This window comes from Calypte anna, chromosome 5A (assembly GCF_003957555.1).
Source record: "Calypte anna isolate BGI_N300 chromosome 5A, bCalAnn1_v1.p, whole genome shotgun sequence".
Taxonomy (NCBI): Eukaryota; Metazoa; Chordata; class Aves; order Apodiformes; family Trochilidae; genus Calypte; species Calypte anna.
The window spans coordinates 34765509-34791388 of NC_044251.1; the positions used below are offsets into that span (position 1 = coordinate 34765509).

Genomic DNA, 25880 nt, shown 5'->3' on the forward strand with positions numbered 1-25880 from the left:
TCTCTGAGTCACCCCGCTCAGTAAGTGCTTCCTGTTCACACTCCCTGACACTTGGGCTACTTAAAATAAAACAGTCGTAGGGCCTCTGATTTTTGTTTTTCCCAAAGGCTGCAAGAGATGCAACAGGAGAGGACAAAATAGAAGAAAACCAGAGGGACTTCCTTGTGCATTGTAATGGATGCCACAGGTACTTTTCAAATGCAGCAAATACTTCAAGCACTAATTCAGTAAGCATATTAATACCTTGTATCATAATCTAAATTACCAACTGCAACTCTTTCCTTCACCTCTATTAATTCTGAAGAGAATATAATATGCTTATTTCTCCAAAGTGCCCTCTCAGAATGAGCACACACCTGTACTAGTAATTGCACAAAACAAGGCAATGCTCTGAGCATCAAAAATACACTAACAAAAAAGGCACTGCAGACATCCATAATTTACTGTAACACACAGGATAGCTGGGGAGCAGTAAAGTAGCAAAATGACGTCACTTAAATTAAAGGATGATCATTCCCTAATGAGCAGCTCTAGACTGCAGTGCCATGGAATTTGAAAGAGAAGGTGCAACAGCTGTAAACATCACAGCTACAAATGCACCTGACACATCAAAGTTGACAGTGTTCACTGTCACCCATGCACAGGATTTCAGTATGAACCTAAAAACAACAATGCAGCAACTGTACAAACACACCACTATGCTGGATTCAAGTTACAAATGCAGACAAGAAGATCAAGACTCCCTGCTTTTAAGGATGTCTGACCTTAAATACATGGAATATTGCATGCAACCCATTTCCAGATTGTTTGCATGCTATCGACCAGGTGACAAAAGCCTCCAAAATTTAACACTAGAACTCACAGATGAGATTTGGAAGTAAGGGAGAGAGCTGGGTTAATTAAAAGGACTTGTGCTTCTGGGTTTTGAATGAACCAACGTATCATGAATATTAAACCACAAAATAATAGTAAATAATACAATAGAAAGAGCAACATAATAAGTGCACACATTCCAAGTTAGGAAAAACAAAAACAAAGCAATACATATTTTCAATCTCTTCATAAAATACTGCAAGAGGAACTGAAGTTCAGCAATTGATTCTAGAAGAGAAGCTAAAACAAAAGCCATGTTAATGAATAATAAAACTGTCATGCTGCTAGTAAGTCCCTGCATTGGTAAACCTCAAATTGTCTTGCAGAGATCTCAATTTAGATTCACTGAAGACTTCTGGTGATCCATGGAGAGCTGGCAGCTATCATGAGACTGGCTTCACCTCCTCGATACAACCTACTTTGACAGGTCCCACATTCTTCATTATTATGAAGAGACTGGAAGCCCTTGAAAGCAGCTAGGAGTTCAAAACAAAACAAACCACACAAACAAAAAACAAGAGCACGCTGCCATGGCTATGCATGTGGAGGAAAGTGCAAAAGCCCTGATCAGCAAGGACATCAGTTCTCAGTAGAAGTATTCCCCCTCCACTTTGGTTTTCCATACTTTGTACTTCTGCATACTTCACATCAAGAAAGTTTGCCAATGCCCAAGTCTCCAACCTCAGAGAAAAGCTATATCCTAGCATCCTGGCTACCAAGAATATATCATCTGCCAGCAGCCCAAGGCTTGCTTCTGCCTGTGCTCTGAGCTGGATGGAAACCTTGATGGGAGGGTAGCACAGCACTCACTGCAAGGCAAGGAGCCCTTCTGTGAAGCTCACCATGTTAGCTCAGGCTCAGTGCCCTGCTAATAGAGCCAGGCTGCTTCCAGACAGCTCAGAGCGTGGGCAGAGAAAACGAGCGTCTGCCTGCAAAATACCATGTATACATATTTCCTCTATCACACAATTTCACTTTTGATCTGCCTGTAACTAACTCACAGCTATAACACCACCTGTGTTGCACAACTCTCAGAAGGAGTATTTCTAGGATGAAAGTTGCAAGCACACATTTGCATTTTACACATTAAAAAAAAAAAAAAAGTAAAGTACGAAAAAAAATCCCCAAAACATGTAGTTTAGGAACCGAGATCTCCTGCTTGGATTTATTTCCTGTGAAACTGAAAAGTTCAAATTAACATCGAGTAATATCTCATGCTCCTACTGTCACAAAACAGTCAGCGGTTTTAATGCACACCATTCTAAATTCTGAATAAAAAGCTTGGTCTGTCCCTGTTTTTGAAAACGTGTTGCTTTATACTGTCTTCAAAGAGTGAAAGAAGTGGACAATACAATTACTTCTTAACCCAAGTCCCAGTGATAGCTTTCAAGTAGGCCAACATACAGCAAACACATTGCAAAAGAATCTCCAATCCATCAAGTAGTATTTAAAAAAAAATTTTAAAATAAGTATCTGACATAAGAAGAAAGCACTGTTCCAGTAAAATGTAAATATTCCCTACAGTGGAAGATGTTACCCTGCCTGAAAATTACCACACACATTAACACACATCTTATGCTAAAGATATACTCCAGAACATGATGAATAAAAGATCCTCATTATGTGTTATTATATAACAGGAGCTACAGTATGAACACATTATGACCAGGAATTATTCTGTATAGCTAATGCTATCACAGATGGTATTTTAAAAATATAATTTAGTTCAACAGCCAACATAAACAGACCTCTGGTGCAAGATACTCTGGAGTGCCACAGAAAGTCTTCATCGTTGCTCCATCCTTGATGCCTTCTTTACATAGTCCAAAGTCTGTTATTTTTATGTGTCCATCTTTATCCAGCATAAGGTTTTCCAACTGAGAAGAAAATCCAAATGAAAGACAAGATTGCATGAAACATATACTGCTCCTGAGCAAGTCAATGAAAGATGTGAATTTCTGCAGATCAGTTTTCAACCTCGTTCTCACAAGGGTAAGAACCATGGCAGCTGCCAAAGCACGTGTGATGTAAATATACCTTTGTATGGCCTTTCTTAGGTCTTCAGGGAATGTTAGGTAACTGTTTTGCAGACTTTGGCTAACTGACCACATACAGAGAAGTAATACAGAATGTATACCATGTATTTATGGTTCTACAATATTCTCAACAAGAGAACACCACTTCTTTTAAGAATTTATTGTGTACTCCCCCACACACAACTTCATCCCTGCTTTTACTTTAAGTGATTTTAAGAAATACTCTGTGACAGCAAAAGAAAACAAATGAAAAAAAAAAATAAAATGCAAAGCTAAGGAACCACTTCCAAGGAGATCCTAGCCTGCACCACTAAGTTTTAAGAAAGCCAAAGGACAGTTTCCACTGTGAACGAAATAAAGTACACTGTGAGTGAAATAAAGTGATATGGGAGAGAAAATCCCAGCAAGAATCCCAAAATTACTCTGATGTAGCCTGAAAACATTACATAGCATGCTTCTTTTTAGAGTGCTTCTAATTAAACTAGCAGAATCCCTTCATGCACTCCTGAAAAAACTTCTTAGGAAAAAGAAAATGCTAATGTTTCATTTTCCTCAAGAATTTCTCATGTTCATTTGCCCTGAGATTTCTTGTTTGGTTGAGGTGTTTCTCCCCCTTCTCTTCTCACCACACAAATAAACAACTTGAAGTTTATCCAGTCTTCTAATTACAAGCAGGTACTATGAAGACAGTACTGCACAGCACACTGCAAGGAAGCAGCACATCCACAAAGTATGAATTTGCATCTATCTGATAAAAACTGGTATGAAGAGCCCAGGATTACATTTCCACCACAGAGAAGAGCCAGAAAGGTTTCTCTTAGAACATAAGCAGACAAGCAAAAATACAACTCCTTCATATTCTCTGAAATGCTGCCAGGGTCCTGATAAATGCATTATACAAGACTATAAAAGCATTTGGACATCCTGTAAAGTCAGGTCCAACAGCTGCAATAACTATTATGCTCAAGGTCATCAGAAAAGGTTTTCTTATAGTTGAGGCTCATTTGCTTTTGTGACAAACAAAGAGCCCAAAACCTAAAAGCCTAGGAAATTATTTTTCTACATACCTTCAAATCTCTATAAACCACGTTCTTCTCTGAATGCAGGTAATCCAATGCTGAAACAATCTCAGCTCCATAAAACCGAGCCCGGTCTTCAGAAAAGACACGCTCCCTTGACAGATGGAAAAATAACTACAAAAACAATAATTGGGAACCTTTCAATTGCACAGTTCTGAGTTACGTCTCGCACTTCACAGACCATCCTGCTTGCAATGTGGTATTACCAAAGAGAAAACCCCTTCCTGCCCTCACCAGTTGTATTCCCAAATGCATTAATATGCATCATCCCTTAGAAAAGTAGACAATTATATCTCATATTCATGGAAGCATGCTGATAAAACTACTTTGATTGAACTACAATTACATAGTAAACTACAGATTAATGCATGATTAAGAGATGTCAATACTCCAACTTTAGTTTGCCCTTTTCAGTTCTGCTTCCAAATAACACATGCTCACAATATTCATTAAAGTGTTAAAAGAGCAACTAGAAAGCAACCTTGACTTCTTGAATTACTAAATGTCAGATTACAGTATGTTTCTCTCATGTAAAATACCAACCCACACAAAAAACTTCTATTCTCTATAAATGGAGCTAAGAAAATTAATAGTCTTATCTTAAAGTTAAACCTGCAAACAGCTCTGTTTAACTGGGACAACTTGTATTAATTAGAATTGCAAACATGGACCTTAGATAAATAATGTCAAGCAGAACCAGTAGTACTACAGGAAAAACCTAAAGTATGAAAAAGTATTACATTTCCCTTACCTCTCCTCCATTAGCATACTCCATGACAAAACACAACCGATCATGTGTCTGAAAGGAATACTTTAAAGCCTGAAACAGATTAAAACCAAAACTCAGAAGACAGAGCCCACTGAAAGTTATAAAAGCACTTCTAATAGATTTACAGAAACATAAACTTACATAAGATTTTCTATTTTAGTGGACATTTTGTCCTTGGACCTTATACAATACTCAAACTTTCTGTTGTAGCTGTGCACTGATCCACTGCTAGCTTATTTCATTATATAAATTTAATCAAACATTAAAACTGTCCCTTGCAAAAGCTATAGTAACACCTATAATGCTGTGAAACAAAGCCATGACCTACTAACAGTGATACAAAAGGTACAAATAGTGGCTCTCAAGTTTCCTCTCCAGGCCACAGGCTCCCATAGCTTCATCTCACAGACAAGAGGCCACAACCAAACCCCAGGAGCAAAAGGTTTTACTGCACTGGTTACAAGTTCTCTTACACGAAACACAAGACATTTACACACACCAGCCCCTGGGTCTCTGCCCTGCTGCCTGCAACTGCTCTCCATTGACAGCCTGCCAGAGGACTGAGCAATTATGTCAGTATCAATCTGTGAGCAATTCACAAAAACAGACTAGATGGAGGGTGTGATGGAGCATCACAAGGTGCCTTTGTACAGTCCTGTCACGTGTATTCCTGTGACAAGAATAACATCAACTTGTTTGCCACAGTCTTGGTCATAACCCAGCCTAGTAGCAGACTTCTCAAGACAGTCCTTGTATCAGGTATTTGGGGTTATGAACACATTTTTTTTTAAAAATAGTGCATATTATACCATTCTCTTCATTACTATGGCTGGTATTTTTAAACCAGTCATATTTTGCAGAGAAAGGGAGGACTGGGTTTGAGACAGGTCAAACATTTACTGATTATACCCAATGCAGCCCATATTTACTTCCAGAGGTCACACTTAAAAGTCTAAATTCCAGTTAAGCCCTTGAGTACCTGGACAAAGGAAACAACTGGGATCCTACACAAGTCTCCTAGAGGGCTTAAGAGGCCGGAAATAATTCACAGTCAACTTGTAATAAATACTTGAAACAAAGTCTTGAGGTGGAACTTTGGTATCTGAACTCAACACAGACTGCTGGTGTTGGAGGTAAAAACTGAAGAGTAAGGTCTGATTTTCCACCTAAGCAATCTAAAAGGAAAGCAGCAGACAGAACACAGCCCTGGGCTTCCCTATTTTCCCACCACTATCTTTTGGCTGGCATTACCGGTGCTTCAATTCTTTAGTAAGATGCTCCTGGGAGCTTAAAAAAATATATAGAAAAGCAAAATTAAAGGGTTTTTCTGACACTACATCTTCCTGAACTCATTTGTCACATGATTAGGGTCACCCTGAACTCTGCTACAAAGAGGAAGTCAAGCATTTGGAGGACAAGGAAAGCAGATACTTCTGTCAGAGATAGCAAGCCATTAAACGGGTGAGCCATAAAGTCAAACCACACCCTGAAACACTCTCTTTAAGAGGTACTAAGGACCTGCTCTGCAAGAGTCAGAAGACTTAAAAAAGCATTTTAATTTGTGCTTTCCCAAAACGGAGCATTATAAAAACACACAGCTGCTCTGAAAACACAGATCTGAGATGTGATACTTTAAATAACAAAAAATAAGCAAAATCTTGGTTGATATTGAGTTACCTTCACCAGAAGGAAGACACTTACTGTTAAGAATGGATGCCGTGAGTTCTGTAAAACACGGTTTTCTGTCAGTGTGTGAGCTACTTCGTCCTGAAACACAAGCAGCAGGAAATCAGTAATGTGATTCCCCAGATCAGGGGGGTCTATTTCAAACACTAACAGAGCAATTATTTACAAGTACTCAGAGAATCCTTGGTATGAATTTCCCAAAGGCTGTATCAAGGGTGAAGCACATTTCCAAGTTTCTCATCTGCTCACCTTTGCTACAATAACTTCCTTCTTCAGAATTTTCATAGCATAATACCGTCCAGTTGCTTTTTCTTTAACTAAAATGACTTTTCCAAAAGTGCCTTTTCCCAGTAGTTTAAGGTATTCAAACTCATTCATCGTCTGTTAAGAGTACAGATAAACAACAACTGAATTACATGAAGTAACAAGTATATCATTGCCAGACCAGAACTTCTTATTCATCTGAGAATACATTGCATATGTTACAGATGTGGGGGGTTTTAATCCTTTTGCTTCGTGGAATTTAGGAGAATAAATGGTTCTTCCATAAAAATGAATACTAGTGCACTCCCAAAGACATTCAAATTATTCAGGGAAAAAACATAAGCAGAACACATGACTCACCACTCCATTGTGCAAATACCACTCAACTTACTATTATGAATACATATTAATTTTGACCACTTTGCCTGTGCAGACATTCTATAATAGACACATGTTGCTCTGATTCCAAGGGATAAACCCATACCTTTTTTCTGATGTTTTCCACCTCACTAGGGGACCAGCTCTCTTGTGCTTTACTGAACAGCACCAAAACCCACAGGCAAAACCAGCTGCCTCACAGTTTAGCCACTCAGCCTTAGCTGCTTCACTGTTAGGGAAAATCATAATCTGTTGCAGGCTGAGGACAGTCTCATTACTGTTGCATCAATGACCACTGCTAACAGGGCAACAGTAAGAGTTATGCAGCCTTGGATGGGGAAAAATTTTAAGAAACAAATTACTTAACAATAGCAAATTACTTCTATATTGTTCCCTAGATCTGGCTGAGGAGACCTTCCACTACCTGTTCAATACAGTTGACGTCAGAACCCCAAACACCATTTTGACTCTTCTGACTTACAAGAGTCTGTCCCTGTCACAAAAGAACATGTTTATTTGACGAAAAGGTGGTTCTTGCATCCCTATGAAGAGTCACTTGGCAAGAACAATATTTGCTAATGGCAGCTACAAATCAGAATGACATGTATGTAGCCACTCAGATCAGTCTAAAATCACTGACATGACACAAGGCTGGTACACATAATTAGTGATGATGCTGGTAGGTGGTTATCTTTTTACTTCAAAACTTACTCTGTTTTCCCAAAACAGAAAGTAACTTACAAAAGTAAGTGTGGATGACAATGGTGAAGGTAAGGATGCAAAGAAGGGTCTTGGTACAATCCACAGCCATAGCATTTGCATGGGAGAAGGTTCTATCTATTATCTCCTACAAGAGCAGATGGGAATGCTTTGGAAAACAGATACCCAAACAGAAGACCACAAGAGGGCAGAAAGTAGTGAAAGAAGGTTGAACACTTATCTAAAATGACTCCACAGGGAAACAATCTCCTATGGCACACTCCTTTCATGGAAGGCCTCAGTTTAGCGAGCACTGTGCACTCAGACAATGCTGTGCCTCATGCAAAAACCTGAGCTCTAGGAACACCAGGGACAGACAGTACAGCAGCTGCCTGGGAATTAGCCTAAATCCTTAGCAATTAATCTGAACCCACCATAAAACTTGCAAATCCACTGGAATACCTTTGCACAGGCCTGCAAGGAGTTTACACTGCCACACAGTCCAGTAGGAGCTGAGACTTCAGGCTCTGCACCACAGGAAAATGGGCAAAACAATTCCAGACCTGAGCTGGCCTCAAAAGCCATCCAGTAAAAATCTTGAACTCAAAACTCCACCAGACCCAGTCAGGCTTTGCCTGGTACCTGCTCAGCTCATGCAATTGCTTCCTCCAGAAGGTGCATCTAAAATCAACACTGTAATTGTTATGAGAACACAAATGTATTGATGTTTTTCTCTTGTCTACATTCAAGAAGACCTAAAAATATTATTATTGCTGCTATGCTCACTTACCACTTTGTGTTTTGGCTTTGTCATAGAAACTTCCATTTCTTCAGCACCTGAATTATCACTGGGAGAACCAGATCTAAAATCCATCATCTCTTCCTCTTGTTTCTTGAGGCTGTCTGCTACTGTTTGGATGGCTTTTGTCCATTCTTCCCTGGCAAAATATAAGCAAAGTCATTTGTTACTTGTGACTTTAGATTACTGTCTGCCATGGCAAGGGTCACCAAGCAATACAGTGATACCAATGCTCTCAGATCAATCAATACAACATAGGATGAATTTTGTGCAATTTCAAGCACTGAAAAAATGCATTTCTAAGAGAACTTTTAACATGTACCTTTATTAATCATACTAGAAAGAAGAGACAACTGAAGTCCCCCAGTCTGTATACAATATAAGGCTTTTCGAGCAGAATTCTGAATGAATAGGCATTCAGTCAGCAGCTCAAGATATGACCTCATGAAACAGAGATTTACATAACAAAACCAGACTTGTCTAACTCCAAAAGCAAAAAGCTCCCATGCAGCACAAAGCAGTTAAACACAGTTACTCCATTCCTACTGTGCACTGAAACACATATACCCAACTGCTGGGGGCTCCACCTCTTCACACCCATACCCCAGATTTTAATGGCAAAAGGTGTTCTAGAAGAAGGTATTAAAGCCCCAGGATACTTAGAATTTTCCTCTGTTATGAAGATTATGACAGAAGTACAGCAATTCCTGAGTAAATTTTAACAGCATGTCGGAAAAAGCAATGACATTTTATCTTAGACACAAGTCTTGGTTAGGATAAAGTTTCCACAGCTGTTTCACTAGTGGGTGCTCTAATACTGACCCCTTCTACCTCCTAGGAGACCACTTCCACTCCAGTGTCCTTTAGAAGCTACTGAAGTGAAAGTTCTTGGCCTTCATCTCACTGCAAATTTATTGAACAGAGACCGTACAATTCTTATGGACTTACAGGGTCTTAGGATAGGCATACAGGGTGTGAAAAAATGTTCAGTAGATAATGGGAATTTACCATGATTCCTTATCTTTTGTTATCTGTAGGGAATGAGGCTTAAAGGTTTAGTTGATTTTTGGGGGGCACTGGCTAAACTCTTCTCCCAAGGACACCCCAGGTAAAATACTTTGCTACTATAGCAGGAACAGGAGCCAATGTTTAATGACTCCATGCACAAACTGCAGTGAAGCCAAGGCATCCTATTCACATTTTTCACTGTTTCTATGAAATCTTTCAGTGAAATACCACATGAAGAAAGTAGTCTGAACATGTGAATTTCAGTTTGTGATGGGTGGAAATGAGAAATTAAGCAAGATAATGCTAAACATTCTAAAAATTCTTGCTATACTCCCAGACTTCTTCAGTCACCAAATACATTTACTTTTTCATATTCAGAACTATTAAAAACTAACTTTTCCTTATCTCTCCCTCTCAAAAAACAAACGCTTTTAGAGGCACAGAGAAAGCTTCACATTTACTTTGAGACTGGTTACTGACTTGGTTGAGATCTCAGCCCTCCTGAAATGAGTATCTTTGACTTCTGGGAGACCAGAATTTCACCCTCAGCTTTTACTGCTCAAGCGTACACAAGAGAGGTGACTAATACCCCAAACCCTGAAGTGTCACAAAGCTGACTTAATTGGCTAGGAGGGAACAAAACAAGACTGAAACACAATCTTCCCCCAAGTGGAAACTGTTATTCACTCCCTTTAGGGTCACTGACCACAAATCTACTAAAAGAAACAAGAACCAGTTATTTTTCTTCGCTTTTAACTTTATTTCACCTTCTTCAGATCAATGTAAAAAAATCAGAAACAATAAACAGCAACCAGCAACCTTCTTAAAATCAGTGCATGCAAAGGCTACAAAAGAAAAAAAGCAAAAAAAAATTAGGTAGTATTTGCTGATCTTAAAAAGAAAGCTCTGCCAGTATTGTATTTAGGGAGGACAAGGATTTTTAAATTTCCCTTCCCCTAGGGCAATCATACTGGAATAGAATAATTTAAGTTCAGTTCCTGAAGTGTAAGTAAATATTTAAATACTCTGTAGTTGTAGAATAGCTGTGCTGGAAAACTCTTCTCTCAGGAGGTAAGAGATCGATTCTCCAATGATGAGAGCACAGAATACCTGCTTTTAGCTTTTTTTCCTAACAGCTGAAACAGAAATCTGCACCTGCAGCAGATAACTATCACCTTTATTATCAAATTTGCATAAAGCATTAGCAATCAGCAGCAATACAACTAACTTTTTTCCTTTATAAACAAGGATGTCTCAACAGACTTTAAAAGGTCAGTATTTTGATAAAACTCGGCTTTGTCTGAATCTCTGTTTCACTTGTGCTCTTGCTTCCAGAAACTCCCAGGTCAGAAATCCTTAATTTCACATACCACAACATTCCCAGTAAGAAATGAACCCTGATTTTCCAGAAATAATTACCTGTGTGCTGATACAACACCTGCACCTGTCCACTTTGGATCCCAAACATTTCATTTACAAATACTAATCAGAATCCACCCTCTGAAACATCCTCTAAGGTACCTTTTATCCTAGAAGATGCACTAAAACTGAGGCACTCAAAAATTATTTGTTGCTTTTCAGTCTAGACGTACATCATCTGACAAATAAGAGCTTCAGCAAAGGATCTTATATTAATGCTGAACACTTGCATCTGCTTTTGCAAGTAGTTTATGTATTAAATATGAATGAAACATACCGCTCCTCTGGAGTCTCCACATGAAATGTTCTTTCAATTACTGTGGTCCACTGGAGGCATCTAATGATAAATGTGTTTGGTTTAGGTCGTTCTGTCTTCATCAGCTGGCACTCTAGCACAATCAAGGAAGAAAGAGTCATGGTACATAACCAGGTTTAAATAATCATTTGTCTTTATTCTTATCTAGCAAACTGTTGCAATTAATCAGCCATAGAAATCTCTGTAAGTACTTCTTTAGGAGACTTGAGACAATTTACCTTGTTGATGAAACCAATAAATATCTTAGAGATAGTCATCTAAGCAATCAAATTTTGCTTAGACAGGCTCCACATTTGGTCTGCCCAGAGAGGTAAGCAGAAATGCAATGCAATGACACAGGAGCCATTGAGACTCAGGTCCTACACTCCAAAGGTCATCCAGAGCAGAGCACACGGACAAAGTCAGCTGATAATGCAGTGATTACATCCACTGAAAATAAAGCCAAGCCCCACGTTCCCTTCCTTTGACTTTCCAGACATAAACCCATCCTTAGCTTTCAAGGTGGTGTTAGAGAGCCTGTTTGGTCATTTTGCAGCAATCCAATGAAGATTAGACTCAGCATTTCCAGTCTTCAAACACTAGAGGGAACACCAAACTGCAGAGGCACCCCCAGAAAAGACCCCATCCAAAAGACCTTCGGGACAGCTGCCACGGAGTCAGATGTTGTCCCGATAGGCAGCTAACAGCTTCCATCCCTGCCAATATTTAAGTACAACCTAAAAAGGCTATAGAAGTATGGCTACACGAAACAACACCACTTCATAAAAATGTGCTCTCTCTCAAATTAGGCATTAATTTTGTTTTTTGAAAAGTCACACCTACTACTTTAACCTTTATAGGATGCTATGAGTGTTTATCCTTCAACTTTGGGCCTGACACAAACACATAATTAAGGGTACACTAGCTATACTGAACAAGAGAAGATCTGAAAAAAAAAATAAATCAATTAAATAATAACAGAAGCCAAAACGCCACATTTTTAGATTTCTATTAATAGAAATGAATGCTAATTAATGGAAACTAATACTAATTTCCTGTCCAAACAAAGCCAAATCAAGAAACCAGGTGAATAAGGGTAAAAAACAAAACAAAAAACAAACACAAAAAACCTGTGTTTTTGTTTTTTCTTACATTAAACTCTCCTCCATGCAGCTAGTGAAACCAAAAGCTTGCTATTAATTTGTCTTTTTTCAGGTTCCAAATCAGCTTCCAAGAAAATAAATACAGCACTACAAAGGCAAGGAGAAATTTCAGCTTACTGCTAGAGTTATGAACATCCTCCACTATCAGCAAGCTGAGGACAGAATCCAGCCAAAATAACAAAGCATTTTACTGGGGCTACCCTGGTATTGTTAGGTTAATTTTATTATTGTGAAAATTTAGAATGCTCAGTTTTAAATTCAAGCTCTTAATTAGCACCAAGATAAAATATTTACTGTCTGTGGTTTTGGGCGCTGTATTTTTGGCTATGTGTTTCATGCCTCATTTGCTACTGGAATTATAAGCTTTTCAATGAGTAACTTTGCATTTTTCATGATGCGAAAATCTAATTTTTCTTTAATGGCACGCTGAGGTTATACTCCATCCTACCAAAGCACTGCAATTAGATATGAGAAAAGTTTATTAATGAGTCATGAAAAGGTTTTAGTGTGATAAACGGCACTCGCTCATTCACTGAGATTGAGGAACTTGCACCGAGCGAGGCAGCCTTTCAGCTGAACCCTCCATCCTCTTGCTGAAAGACAGCTGAGGCCACTCACAACTGTACGAGCTGCTGCAGCCCAGGAAACCCAGTTCTGATAAATTTGACTAAAGGAGATCTCATTCCTGCTACTGGATGGTCCCCTTTAACTTAGCTGCTCTTCTGTTTTCTGTTGCTTGTTCTGTCTCCCACGTTCTCCTGCCTAAGGTGATCAGATGAAGGCTGGGATTGTCCTCCATCAGCCTGCACAATACAGCCATAACAGATACTGAATTTGGCTGAAGGCTTCAAGCAGGAAATCTGGCTATTTCTAACCTCGTACAAATCCAGGATTGTGCTCCCCTACTTACATGATGAAGAAATAAACCGAGAGGTTTATCTTACTATTTCAGAAGTCTCTAAATTCACTGTTAGTTCCTCAGATTAAGTATTCTGAAGTAGCAGCACAGGTATTTAAACTAGCCATAAACTCTAAACTTTAACCACTTAATTTCAGCATAATAATCCAATACAAGGCATTTGCTGTCATAGAAGGGGACCAATTAAACATCTTTTCCCCTAAATCAGCACTGTCCATTGATATTTGTTAAGCCTGCTGATCCAGCAATCTTTAAGGCATACAGCAAGATGAATAATAGAGATTTGTCAGTTAATAACCACTATAATTCAAGTATGTCACATAGAAGTGTTTTGTTTAGTGAACAATATGCTGTCTAATTACCCTGCTCAATCATAACAGCACATACCAAGAAATACAGAAGGCTTTATTTTTAAATTGCCTTACTAAAGTGCTGCACCACATAGGTTTCAGGAAGTTTGAAGCTACCACTTAGTTCTGCCCATATACAAGAATTGCATGGATTTGATCAACAAATCTTACTTTTGAAACTGTGTTCTTTACTGTAGCTGGCAAGGTAGAGAAGCAGCAAACTTGCCTTCTATAATCATGTACTGCAACACGCACCACTACAGCCAAGCACAGATACAGATGCTGTGTAATATTAAGTCTGATTCATGGCATGTTTGGGGTTTTTGCTATAAAAACCTTCACATTTCATGTAAGGGCCAAAGGCCACTTACCACTTTGAAGACAGCTTTTTCTGTCAAACAGGCCAACCTAAGTATTCCCCACTTGCAACAAAGTACTATAAACAGCAGCCTGTTAAAAATTACTTAAATTGCTCTAAAGAACCTCTTGGTTCTTTCCTGGCATTTGGTCTTTTAAAGTAAGCAGGACAGAGAAATTGTTCCTAACAGGAATAGACATCAAGGCATTCAAATGTAAATTACCATTTTGTATTTGAAAGACATTTAGTATTATACCAGTGACTTTCTAAAATGTCACAATATTTGCTTCTCCAGCACTTAAGCTAAAAGGCAGATTACTTGTGATGAAAGTGTCAAACTCTGCTCCCTATATAATGACATCACACTTTAAAACAATAATGTCAAGGTAGAATCCTCATTCCTGCTTTGGTTTAAGGAAGGGAATGGGGGGGGGGAAGGAAAGAGAAAACAGTATATCAGGCAAGAAGAAGGACAACTAAATATAACTTTGGAAAGGCAAAAAGGAATATTATGTTGGAGTGCTCCTTTTCTAGTAGCACCACTGGATAAATTCACCACCACACAGCTCAGCATGGCAAAATTCCGAAGCCTCAAGTTTAGAGACCTGGACTAATATCAGACACAAAAAATCTGTCTGCCATCTGACTATCCCATGCCCTGCAATAAATGCAGTCCTGTCCCTAAAGGAGCACTCAAATTGTTGAGCAATTATATTTTCAGATATGCACCACAGCTCACCCTTGTCCTTTTTGACAGAGAAATAATCCCTTGATTCTAACAGGAACAGCCTCTCTCTCCATGTGGTTTTTCAGAATATATGGTTTTAAAGGCTTATCATGTATGTCTGCCTATTAGGTTATAATCTGAGATTACAATCAGTATGAAGGGTACTTATCGCACAGATTTACAACACAGGCTCTATTAGTTATTTATCTCTACCATCCCTGTAGCAGAACTACTTCTGCTGTATTTCTTTCTTTCCCTTCTATCTTATTGGTGCTGAAGTACAGAACCTGAACACAAATATGACTCAAAAATCAGTTAAATGTTCATGCACCATCTTTCAGAAGTTTTGTTTTTTAAATTAATCACCCATACATAACTTCCAGGGAAAATAAACTTCTTACACATATAATTTAACATGGATATGTGGCAATTTAAAATGTGAAATTAGGTTGAGAAAAAGGTACTTTAAAAAAAAAAGTGAGATAACTACATTAGATGTTCTCTTTCACTATTTTCTTCTGAATTGAGTATTTCCTGCCTCTCATATCACTTATTATGAATAAAATCACTTATTATGAATTTTATGCAAGTAAGAAGAGTCCCTCAGTCACAAAAAACCCCCCAACCTTTTACTTGCAGAGATAAAAAAGCCTGCATTATTCTACAGCAAAAGAGGGTAAAGATTTCAATCAGAAACATGGGACCACTTCCAAAGAACAGACTGACAAAGACAGCCTGCCATCTCATTAAAAAAGAAAAAAAATAAATCTAGTTCACTAATTAACCAAAAAAAAAAAAAAAAAAAAAAAAAAAAAAAAAAAAAAAAAAAAAAAAAGCCAGGACTATCATGGTCTCTTGAAAAAAAAAGGCAGAATTCTCACAGAACATTTAAGCTGAATTCCCTCCACCTTCTACTGGCAGGAGGCTTCTGCAAGCTGCCACTGCAGCACAAGGTTGTGTTCTGGTCTGAGCCTTCCTCCAGAGGCAGTTCCAGTTCCCTCACACTAATTCAACAAGTTAACACAATTGAAAGTACCAGGCAAGCAGGTTCAAAGAGAAAACTTATAGTACAAAACACATCCAAATGATACATGTGGAGGGTATCCAGAAGTGAACCACACATCAGGTGCTGGCAGCACTGTGTGCCAGTGCCTACATGACAAGTTTAAATCCTGGTGGAGCAACAGCTGCTTCAGTGAGCCCAAAACCACAATAATCACTTTTAGCAAGGCCCATAATTATTAAGGCCTTCCCGACCTGTTGCTGGTTCACCAGGCAAGAGCCACTGCTCCAAATATCCCTATATCCACCACCCTCCCTGCAATCCCTCTTACAGGGCTACACCTCACTCCATAGGCATGCGTTGCATCTTTTTTGACAATGCTTCGATACCATGGCAACAAACATGTTTACCTAAAAATGCCAAGATTCATGGGCTCAATCTGCCCCACCGTATTTCTGCTGTGAAACCTGATTTAAGCTAACTCTTTTTGAAAGTAACCTGGATAAAAAGAAGGCAATGAACACATCCTTTTTTAGTCCTTAGCACCGAGCTGCAGTAAATAATTATCAGAAGTGATGCAGTTAGCAGCATCAGGATAGAAGTGTCCTGCAAGAAGTGCGTTTGTTAAAAGCCTCTGGCTACAAACCAAGTACTGAATTAATTTATGAATTAATGGCTTTCTTTACCTTCTCAATCCATAAGGCGATACCAGTCTAAAGAGTAAAGTATGTCATTACCAAAATGAAAACACTATGATAACTCTCTCTCTGAAACAAGACAAAAAACCCTGAAGCGCTCTTGGAATCCTGGACAGAGGCACCAGGCAATAGCACATCCATAATTTATTCCCATCATCAGTCAGAACAGGTATATGTTGCTACCAGCAGATAAAAGAAGAACATTTGCAATAATTCCTAGTGCTGCCCAGCCCTCTTCTGGACCCAGGGCATTCCAAAATAAATGTTTGCTTAAAGGTCAATGACAAAGATGAACCCCATATCCTTCAAGCTACCCTGTAATGAAAAGGTAAAGGAAGGGGCCCTACCCTTCTCTCTGCAGGATTTCACTGCCACTAGCCACCAGGAACAGGGAACCAGTTGCTAATACCAGGTGCCACAATGATGTATTTTTAAGTGGTAGAACAAGACAGAGGCTGATCATGAGATGGGAAAGATTAAGAATGGGAGAAAATAAAAGCTGGAGTTACACAGTGAAAGGTTAAAAACACGAGCAAGAAAATAAACTTCACAGTATTCTGTCACTTGCTGTGCTGTAGCACCTCAGCAAAGTGTCTGAATAGGAAGAGTGGGGAGGTTAGGGTGTCTGATGATTTCCAAATCTTTCTGTTGAGGAAATATGGGTTTGTGCTCAAAATAAAGAAAAAACTGAGTATCTTTCATTAAAAGCAGTGCTCATTTCACGTCCTCTTATGCTAACATCAAATAAGTTTAACCTATGCCAATGCCACTTGAATTCAGTTCTGGTGGCAGAACAGAGGCTGTGCCTACCTGCCAAGTGCTGAGACATGTCCCTGGGTTAACTTTCAGTCCAAAGTAACTTGATGAATAACAGACATACAAAATATTAACAAAAAGACTTGTTTTACTCTATAACCAGAAACAGTAAATTAGTAGAAAGCAAAACAACAGAGCATCAAACCTCTACATCACAGGTTGTGACTGAGAAGCATCATTACAAATAAACATGTTTATATACAAGCATAAACGTGTTTATATACATTGGTCTGGGCAGATCTGAATGTTACTTGATGCAGCTCACCAGCTGTATGGCTACAAGGTGCCATACTGCTACTGGACAAAGGTGCACGTAAAAAACACTTACGAGCTACTGAGAAGTTATTTAGAGGTGATTCCCGTTGGTCAACATCCTGAGGTCGCTCCTTGTACCCAATGAAAGTTCCATCGTTCTTTAGAAGAAAATACCGCGGCCTCCATGTTTTTATGTATTCTCCTAAAAGATGGGCAGAGTGAGAGAACATCAGAAAACACCCTGAAATACTAGACAATAATTTTTTTTAATAATTAAATTATATGTCATCCTGACATAGAAGCATTTTTAAGAATGTTCAGTTTATTCTGCTACAGTGGAAAAATACAGGCACTGAGTCAAATATTGCTAGCAATGTAAACCATAAAAATGGGACTTGATAAAAGGTAAATAGCTATGTTTTGTTCTTCCATATACTCCAATTTCCATTCAAATTCTGCAACATCTGCCTTAAATGCATTTTAAATTTTAAAAAAATCAGAGCAGATGTCCTATGTATTATTTTTGCTATTGTCATTTTTCATACTGACAAGTGGAGAAATTTTTTTCATTTACATTTTGCAGCGCAAGTATTTTAAACAACAATGGGTAATTTACTAATTAGTCAACTGCTTTATCAAACCAACAGTCACTTTTAGAACATAAGAAGATAATTCTCTGCTTAAGTTACATAACATCACTCACTCCTCTCACACCATCTCAAGCATGAAACACAAGATGATACATCACAATATGAAGGGGAAAACACTGGATGATGTATACTTACCACAAAGAAGAATAAAACCACCTACCCCAAGCTGAAAGATATTCTACCTATCCTTGTCAGAGAAAACATAACTAATTCCAACCATGCTACTGCTCACAGGTAATAGTCACCTGTTATACAACCATGCTCAGAATCTCCAGCACTAGCACAAAAACAGTCAGTCAAACCCTCAGTTGTTTACTGCATTTACCCAGTTGGGCTTCAGGGAAGGAAGACAGGGTTTCACTTGTGGCTCTTCTGGGTGACATTGACATGTGCCTCAGTTCTCCCTGTTGCTCAGTGCCCAAGTTATCATCTTCTCAGAACCTCATATAGCTTTATATGGTGCCAAGCTGGGCCCGTAGGTCCTACAAGGTCAAGCAGTAATGTTTCTGTTTGGCTGAATCACAAAAGCCTCACTCAATGTGCTACTCAAATCAGAGCACTAGCCACACTTCTCCAACTCTGCTCACCCTAACAACTGATTAAAAGGAAAAAAAAAAAAAAAGGGGTCACTACAAAGCACCCACAGCTGGGCAGCAGCAATGCCCTCCTCCCTCCAGTATGGTTTCTCAGTTGTTTATTCAACATCAGCAGGAGGCCTAGGGAGCATAGCAGGAGCCAAACTTCTTTCTTGTCTGCCACAGCAGAAGCACGCTTGCCCACCCCACCCGACCGCCTCTTCAGCAGCTGGTATCTAGCACCCATGGTTTCATCTGCTGGAGAGTTCTTCAAACAACCACCAAGAGCTGTGAGAAGAAAAGGTTCCCTAGATTTATTGGCTCTGGGCAGCCTTCTGCTGCTTTCCTGGTCTCCCAGGCTCTGCTGACACCCTCTCTTCCTGCTGCTCGCCTCTCCGTAATTTCTCTCCCGGCACTGTGCACCCTGCGCCCCAGGAACTCCCCTGCAGCTGCTTTGCCTCCTTCCTCTCCCCACAGACCTCCTCTCCTTCTGCACTGCAGTTTCAACCTGCTTCAGGCATCAGCTGTGTCATTTCTTCTCTGTCCAAACTCCTACTTTTCTCTCCTGCATGCAGAAGCACAAACAATCCCACAGCTCATGCTATGCAGCCATGGACACACACACCCCTGGCTGCTGCTTTCACCTGTCTGGCCATCTTCAGGCTTTAATTTTCTGATCTAAAGAAAAAAACCTAAAGAGTTACAGAACCAGAGGGAAGAGAGTGACACAGAACTACCTTCCCAACAGCGGCCATTCCTGAAGAAAATACCCATTTGCACTAATGAAACAAGGCATGGGACAAGAAAGATGAGAGAGGAAAAGGAATGAGCAGAGTCTTTCCTTTAGAGATGTCTGTTACAGCTGTAGGTTTTACACTAACCTATAAGAGGTTTACAAAAATGTCATTGTCACTTCAGAAATTTCAGAATAACTCACCTAAGCTGCCATGGCTTAACATTTATAAGCAAGGCAGTAAACGTAGAAGGTTTTTTTTGTCATCATCCTTTTAATTTTGACCTTAATTGAAAGCTGCAAACTTCCTGGGATCAGTAAGAGATTATGAAGCCTTTCACATTTAAATTATCAGTCCAACTCAGCCAAGATCATTGCAATTGCTCCAATCTCATTACTATTACACCACAGATGCGACTACAGGGACAAGCAGATACATGGCACACTCTTGCCAAGAGGTTTACCAGGTAAACAGGTCAGGAAGGTGGCTGCCTGGACTATCACAATATAGGAATGCACTGCTACATACCTGACTCATTGGTATTTTCTTCTCTTGCATAAAGCAGATCCAGGAGACCTGGGAACCAGCACGTATTTCTTATCATACCTACATTCAGGACTAAATCCAGATTGGATGGGATGAAAAAATATCTGAAGAGGGGCAAGACAGAGTTTTCATTTCTCTGACTCTCCAACACATGCTACACATCTTTCCTGCTTTATTTACAGGGAAGACATGTATTTTTGGCAGATTCTAAATTATTATCTGGTTATTTTCAGTGAAGTATGTATAATTTTACACAAAATGACACTGTACTGTCACAAGCTACTCTTCCTCTTAAATTAGATGCTTATGTTTGGCTCCCATACTTTCTTACACTTTATCCCACCAATCTGTTTCTCTGTTAGAAACATATCATGTAACAGGATTAATCACACAGTCTTTAAAATGGTGTATTTCATACATATATAGCATCCTCCTCCACACTTGCTCTTCCTTCACTCTTTGTGTGAAAAATCAAAGATTTCATTGCTATCAGGGATTTTGGAAGAAGCATTCTACTTGGACCTTTCCTTATCCATTGCTTTATCTGGTTCTGCTTCCTGATCCACCTTTAAAATTTGAAAATAAGTTTGAACTTCTTTTCTGACACGTCTGGAGCATAGTGAGTCCTGGGATATAGCAAGCACACATATTATTGATTACTGCTCTAGCCAAGGACAGTATAAAGTACAGTGCAGCATCTGTGTTACAAGTTTTATTATATAACACACTGAGGTTACACCTCTGCATCTTGCAAAGTGGCAAGATATCACCTGGTATGTGACATTCTAATCAGATACCTGTAAGTAAAATTTTACATTCAAGCCTGTGCAAACTATCACTCCTCTACAGAAGTTCAGAAACACAGATTCACCAACACAGTCATCAAGAAAATGTTCAAAGTGTGTATTCTTAAGAAACAAGCTTGTATTTTTATCTTTAGCTAAAACACTGTAGACTCCCTACAACCTGTGAGGACCACCACATTGATCACAACAGCACATATGAGTACTTTAAGCAGAAAAGAACTTTGTCAACACAAATAAAAAATAATTACATGGGACCACTGGGACAAAGCTCATTGCAAAACCTTAACACCTCTTCCTTCCTCCGATATACTCAGTAAGCTGTCATGCTTACTGAGTGAACTGAGCTGTTTCAATTTTTGCCTGTGTTTTTTGTTCCTGTTGTGATTTTCTTTTTAAGAATCAGAAGCAAGAAGTTACTTGAAGTCATTAATATTAGTTACGTAGTCACATTAGAAGAATTGCAGTGAGTACAGTAAATGCAACCACGCGTGGCAAATTCTATCGGACAACACTCAAAAAAAAAAAAATAATGATCCACCATGGAAAAGTGAACAATTTACAAAGCAAAACATTTTTTCCTCTGTGATTCATTGCTTGTGTAATGCCCTGGCAGAGCCTTCTTTGTTTTCAGTAACAGAATGCTAACACTGCAGAGACTGGAAAGAAAAGCATGGGTTATAAATCCTACATATAAAATCCTGGAACCAAATAGACTCCTCTGTAGCTTGCTAACTTTATTATTTAAAAATCTTTATGCACCATTCTGTTTATTCCAAGCAATTTCCAAATTGCAAAGATTCCCAAATTGTATATATCTGGAAATATACACGAAGATTGTTATAGACCGATTTCCCTTTATTGCCTTGTGCCTGCCCCCACACACTGCACATTAAAATACTTAACACACACTTAAAATGTAAATCCACCTCACGCCAGAAAAGCTTTTTCACAGTAACACATACTGCAATGCATGCTTACGCCTGAGTATTTCAGAAAAAGTTAAACACAAAACTCTTTTGGTTCATGAAAAGTTAATTCTACTGAGGATTTACAATAATGCAGGGTTAGGTTATTTTCCTCTCCTCCCCACAACAGTATCTCACCGAATCTGGAGCTGTCTACCACTGATAGAGTGTCTAACATCAGAAACAGCTGCCACTCCCTGGGAAGCTCACAGGGTAAGTGGAGAATAATGAGCAGCAAGCACCAGCAGAACAAAAGAAAATCCATCTTTATTTACCAACTGCTGCATGCTTGTTGCTGCATCAAGCTCATTCAAAGCCAACACCACACCCTTTAATTCAGAACAGACTATATTTAAAAAGCCTCTGCTTTTTTTTTTTTTTTTATCAACTCATACATACCAATGGTTTAAAAAAAATCATTAGCTTAACCAAGTCAGGCATCCTATGATGCCCTTGATATTTACAAAAGCACTGGACCAACTACTAACTTTCTTAAGCCCTGAAGTAACCAGAACAAGCCTAAGGGATCTGACTGCAAACAAGGTCTCAGTTATATAAAACACACTCAAGTGGCTACCACAAATCTATGGATAAATAATGCATTAAACTTTCTGCTCCGAGCAGCATAAGTAACACCATTAATTACAATCAAGGTTAACACTCAGTACGTTAGGGCTCTGCAGTTACGCAAGCCTTTGCTGCGTTCCCACACACTCCAAAGAGGTACGACATTCCTGGATTGTACAGCCCTGAGCTGTCCGAGGGAAACATGGAAGTGATGCCAATCGCTGCACTCATGTGCCACCGGTGAAAGGCAGGATGACTCATTTCTGAGGCTTTGGTGGCCGCCAGAAGTGGTCTGCATCCTGTTGGCCTAAATAAGGTTTTGGTGAAATCGATGCCAGCTTCCTTAGGGATGTGAAGCTTTCAGAAGCTGCCATCTCGTGTGCGCTGAAGAGCGGGCCGGGGATTTACGGTTAGTTTCTGCTGCTTGAGTAAATAGGGTAAGTGTCCACTCACTTCAAAAACAGCTGAAATCAAAACAGATTTGGAAAAAGAAAGCAGGGCTAGAAAACTTGCCTTTGCATTTCTAAAGAGCTCAGAAGCGAGCCCCTTCCAAACTCAGCGAGCTAATTCTGGATCTTAACAACTTGACACCAAACAATTAAACAAGTCTAGGGTGACCCGAATGAAAACTCTCACAGTTCAAATATGTATGTTTTTTAAAAATAGATGCACAGACACCCACCATGCTGGTGCAGCACTCTTCTCTTCCCTCAACAAACTGTCAAAACAAGATATTTAAACACAGCGCCAGGTTTTCGGTAGCTTGGAGAAAAGAAAAAAGAAAGAAAAAAAGAGGTTATGCTAATGTCTTTCCCAACACGCTGGCAGAGAGCGGGGGACCTCTGCTCTGCCTGCCTATTCAGAGGCGCTGCGAAGGGGGCCGGTTCTTTGATGGTGGCTTTTTTTTTTTGGCCCCTCTCTGGATGCCTCCCCGGCCGCCTCCAGCGTACAGCTGCGGAGCCGCCACCTGTGCCCTGAATCTCAATGAGGCAGCCGGGCCTGGAGCCGGGTCTGCTCCCCAGCGGGGAGGTCAGTGCACTGCCCGCCTGCGCCAGGCCGAGGCTCCCCAGCTCCCAACACAGCTCTTCCATGCCTTTCACCACCCTAAAGTGTGGTCCTCACAGTCGCAGCAGGGTAATTCGGGGCACGGCAAATCCGCTCCCCTCTTTATTCTCCCTTGGGCAGCTGGACGGGCACGCGGTGTGCCGGCGGCCCGCATGGCCGTGACTGACGTGACTGCCAACAGGTTAAGAAGAAATGCCTCCTCCTCCAGCCTGGCTCCAGCTTTTCTAAACCTACTGCCGTTTCTCACGCTCACACAAAGCTGCAATACAGGGGCACCTGCTTCATTATCATATCTTGGGGGAATTTGGGGAGGGAGGGGAGGAAGAGGGGAGCTGTGGAGGTGGGGCGAAGGGAGATGGAAGAGCGGTCTGGCCTTTGAGCCACAAAGGCAGCCCCATGAGGACTGCTGCTGGTCACCTGGCACCCCACATCTGTAAATTAACTTCAGAAAGCAACAAACAGCCTTGGCTCCAGGCTTCCCACAAAGCTCCTCAGGCACCCTGTGTAGAAATACCCACATACTGGAAGCTACCTCTGTCTTCAGTTACACAGCAGCACAGATGGGAAACACCAGAAGAAAGCAAGGAATGGGTGCTCCGGTTCACAAACCTGGGCAAAGGGAGAGATCAAAAGTCCTATTCTGGAGAAAGAAAATGTGATTTTCACCCAATACTTTCTTCATGCAGGGAACAGGGAAATACCACAGTCTTCAAGTCCATGTCTCTTCTCTCAAAGGGCTTGAGATCACCAGACAGCACCTCTGCTACACAGGATGACACCCCTGCATTTTTTACCACTGTATTTCAACTGTATGGTTATGTAAAACTGAAACACAGAGGTTTATCTTTTTCTTTTTTGCTGAATTTCAATTTAGAAGGTCAAAAATGTTGCCATATTGCTTACAGCAATCAATTTAAGCAATACCAGATATTCCCAAAGGAACAAAAGAGAATTAATCAGCATGTAAAAAACTCCTTACTCCTACCTTTGGCACAGCTTAGTCAGGCCAGTCCTAACCTACAGCTGTCTCCAGTGGGAGAAGATGTAAATGAAGTTTCATTAAAAACAGCAGTTTTAAGGATAGCTACATAAATTACAAGGAAGTATAAAGCAATTTCTTAAGCTACACTGAAAACAATCTCAGAGTGAACTGCATCTCCACTACCTCATGGTGGGAGCAAAAGGACTTAAAACTACCACAAGGAGTTTAACACAATTGGAGAAACCTTTTCTCTAATATGCTCACAGGCAGCTAACACTATATTAACAAAATAAAATATTCCTGTAACAGAAAGAGCCATCACGTATTCTTCTGATTTTGACAGGTGCCCAAATCCCTCTCATTTTTATGAATAAATAAAAATGACAGAGGAGGTGTCAGATTCACTGAGCTGAATTGAGCATGCTTGGAACAATTATTTTTCCCCAAGTAATTTTTACCTTGACACCATGATGGAAAATAGCACAAGCAGCGAACAAGGCACTTAAGCAAAGAAGCCTCTGCAACTTTTAAAATATCTTTCCTTGGAGGAGGGAGGTACCTACAACTATTCCTCGAGCTCAATCTGGAGTTAATACAATTAATATTTCTGCAAATCAGTCTCTTAAATACACCACATGTATTTATACAAAGGGTGTGACTTAATCCCCCAAAGATTTTATGATCTGTACTAAAAATACTAAAGGGGGGGAAATAAAAAACAAAACCACACAAAACCACAAAACCACCAAACACACCACACCCCAGTGTATTTGAGCATGCAAGGGCTTTTCTAGACATCATCTAAAATGTGATTTAGTTATTTTACCTCTTAGCATAAGCATCCTGAGCCTTGACTCTAGTGCTTATCTGAACATGTACCTTATTTGAATATAACAAACCAAATTTTGCTCTGAAGTAAATCCTGTCTTCAGACTGACAGTGTAAAAAGGGACAAAGCAAAGGTATGCAAACAAACCAAAGCTCTTCCAGAGATTAAACAAAGTAAGTCCAAAAACATAGCTTTAGTTTTTATTTCAAGGGCTGCCTACACAAAGAGGATGTTCAGAAAAAGCATTATTAATTATAATTTTCTCCAGCAATAAAAACTGATTTTAGATTAATTCCACCACTCTGTCCCATTAAAAAAATATTAGGAATGCCAAAGACTCAGGCAAGAGTAATTTTATGATGCATTTATTTGCTCTGCAAACATTAAATCTGAAAATTACTCAGATGCTTTCTATTAAAACCCTGAAGTTGGTAATGCTAAGAGGTGAGCTGGTAACTTGGGGATGGGCTCTCACATGGGTAAGTGAGAGCAGGGGAGAGAAAGAACAGGATACAGCCACATACAAAACATCCGTGATGAGGACTCCCAAGTCCCTGGCTCACTCTT

At 39.7% G+C, this 25880-nt stretch overlaps 1 protein-coding gene across 5 annotated transcripts in view; it reads right to left on the reverse strand.

Annotated features, from left to right (window-relative positions):
* AKT1 (AKT serine/threonine kinase 1) overlaps window positions 1-25880 on the reverse strand; it is a 73619-nt gene that overhangs the window by 16389 nt on the left and 31350 nt on the right. For all 5 annotated transcript variants that reach the window (XM_030452702.1, XM_030452703.1, XM_030452699.1 and 2 more), the window contains 8 exons: window positions 17668-17796; window positions 11288-11399; window positions 8575-8722; window positions 6693-6824; window positions 6459-6524; window positions 4740-4808; window positions 3977-4102; window positions 2622-2750 (listed from right to left, as the gene is read on the reverse strand). In XM_030452702.1, coding sequence (XP_030308562.1) covers window positions 2622-2750; window positions 3977-4102; window positions 4740-4808; window positions 6459-6524; window positions 6693-6824; window positions 8575-8722; window positions 11288-11399; window positions 17668-17796 — 911 coding nt within the window. The remainder of the gene's footprint in view (window positions 1-2621; window positions 2751-3976; window positions 4103-4739; window positions 4809-6458; window positions 6525-6692; window positions 6825-8574; window positions 8723-11287; window positions 11400-17667; window positions 17797-25880) is intronic.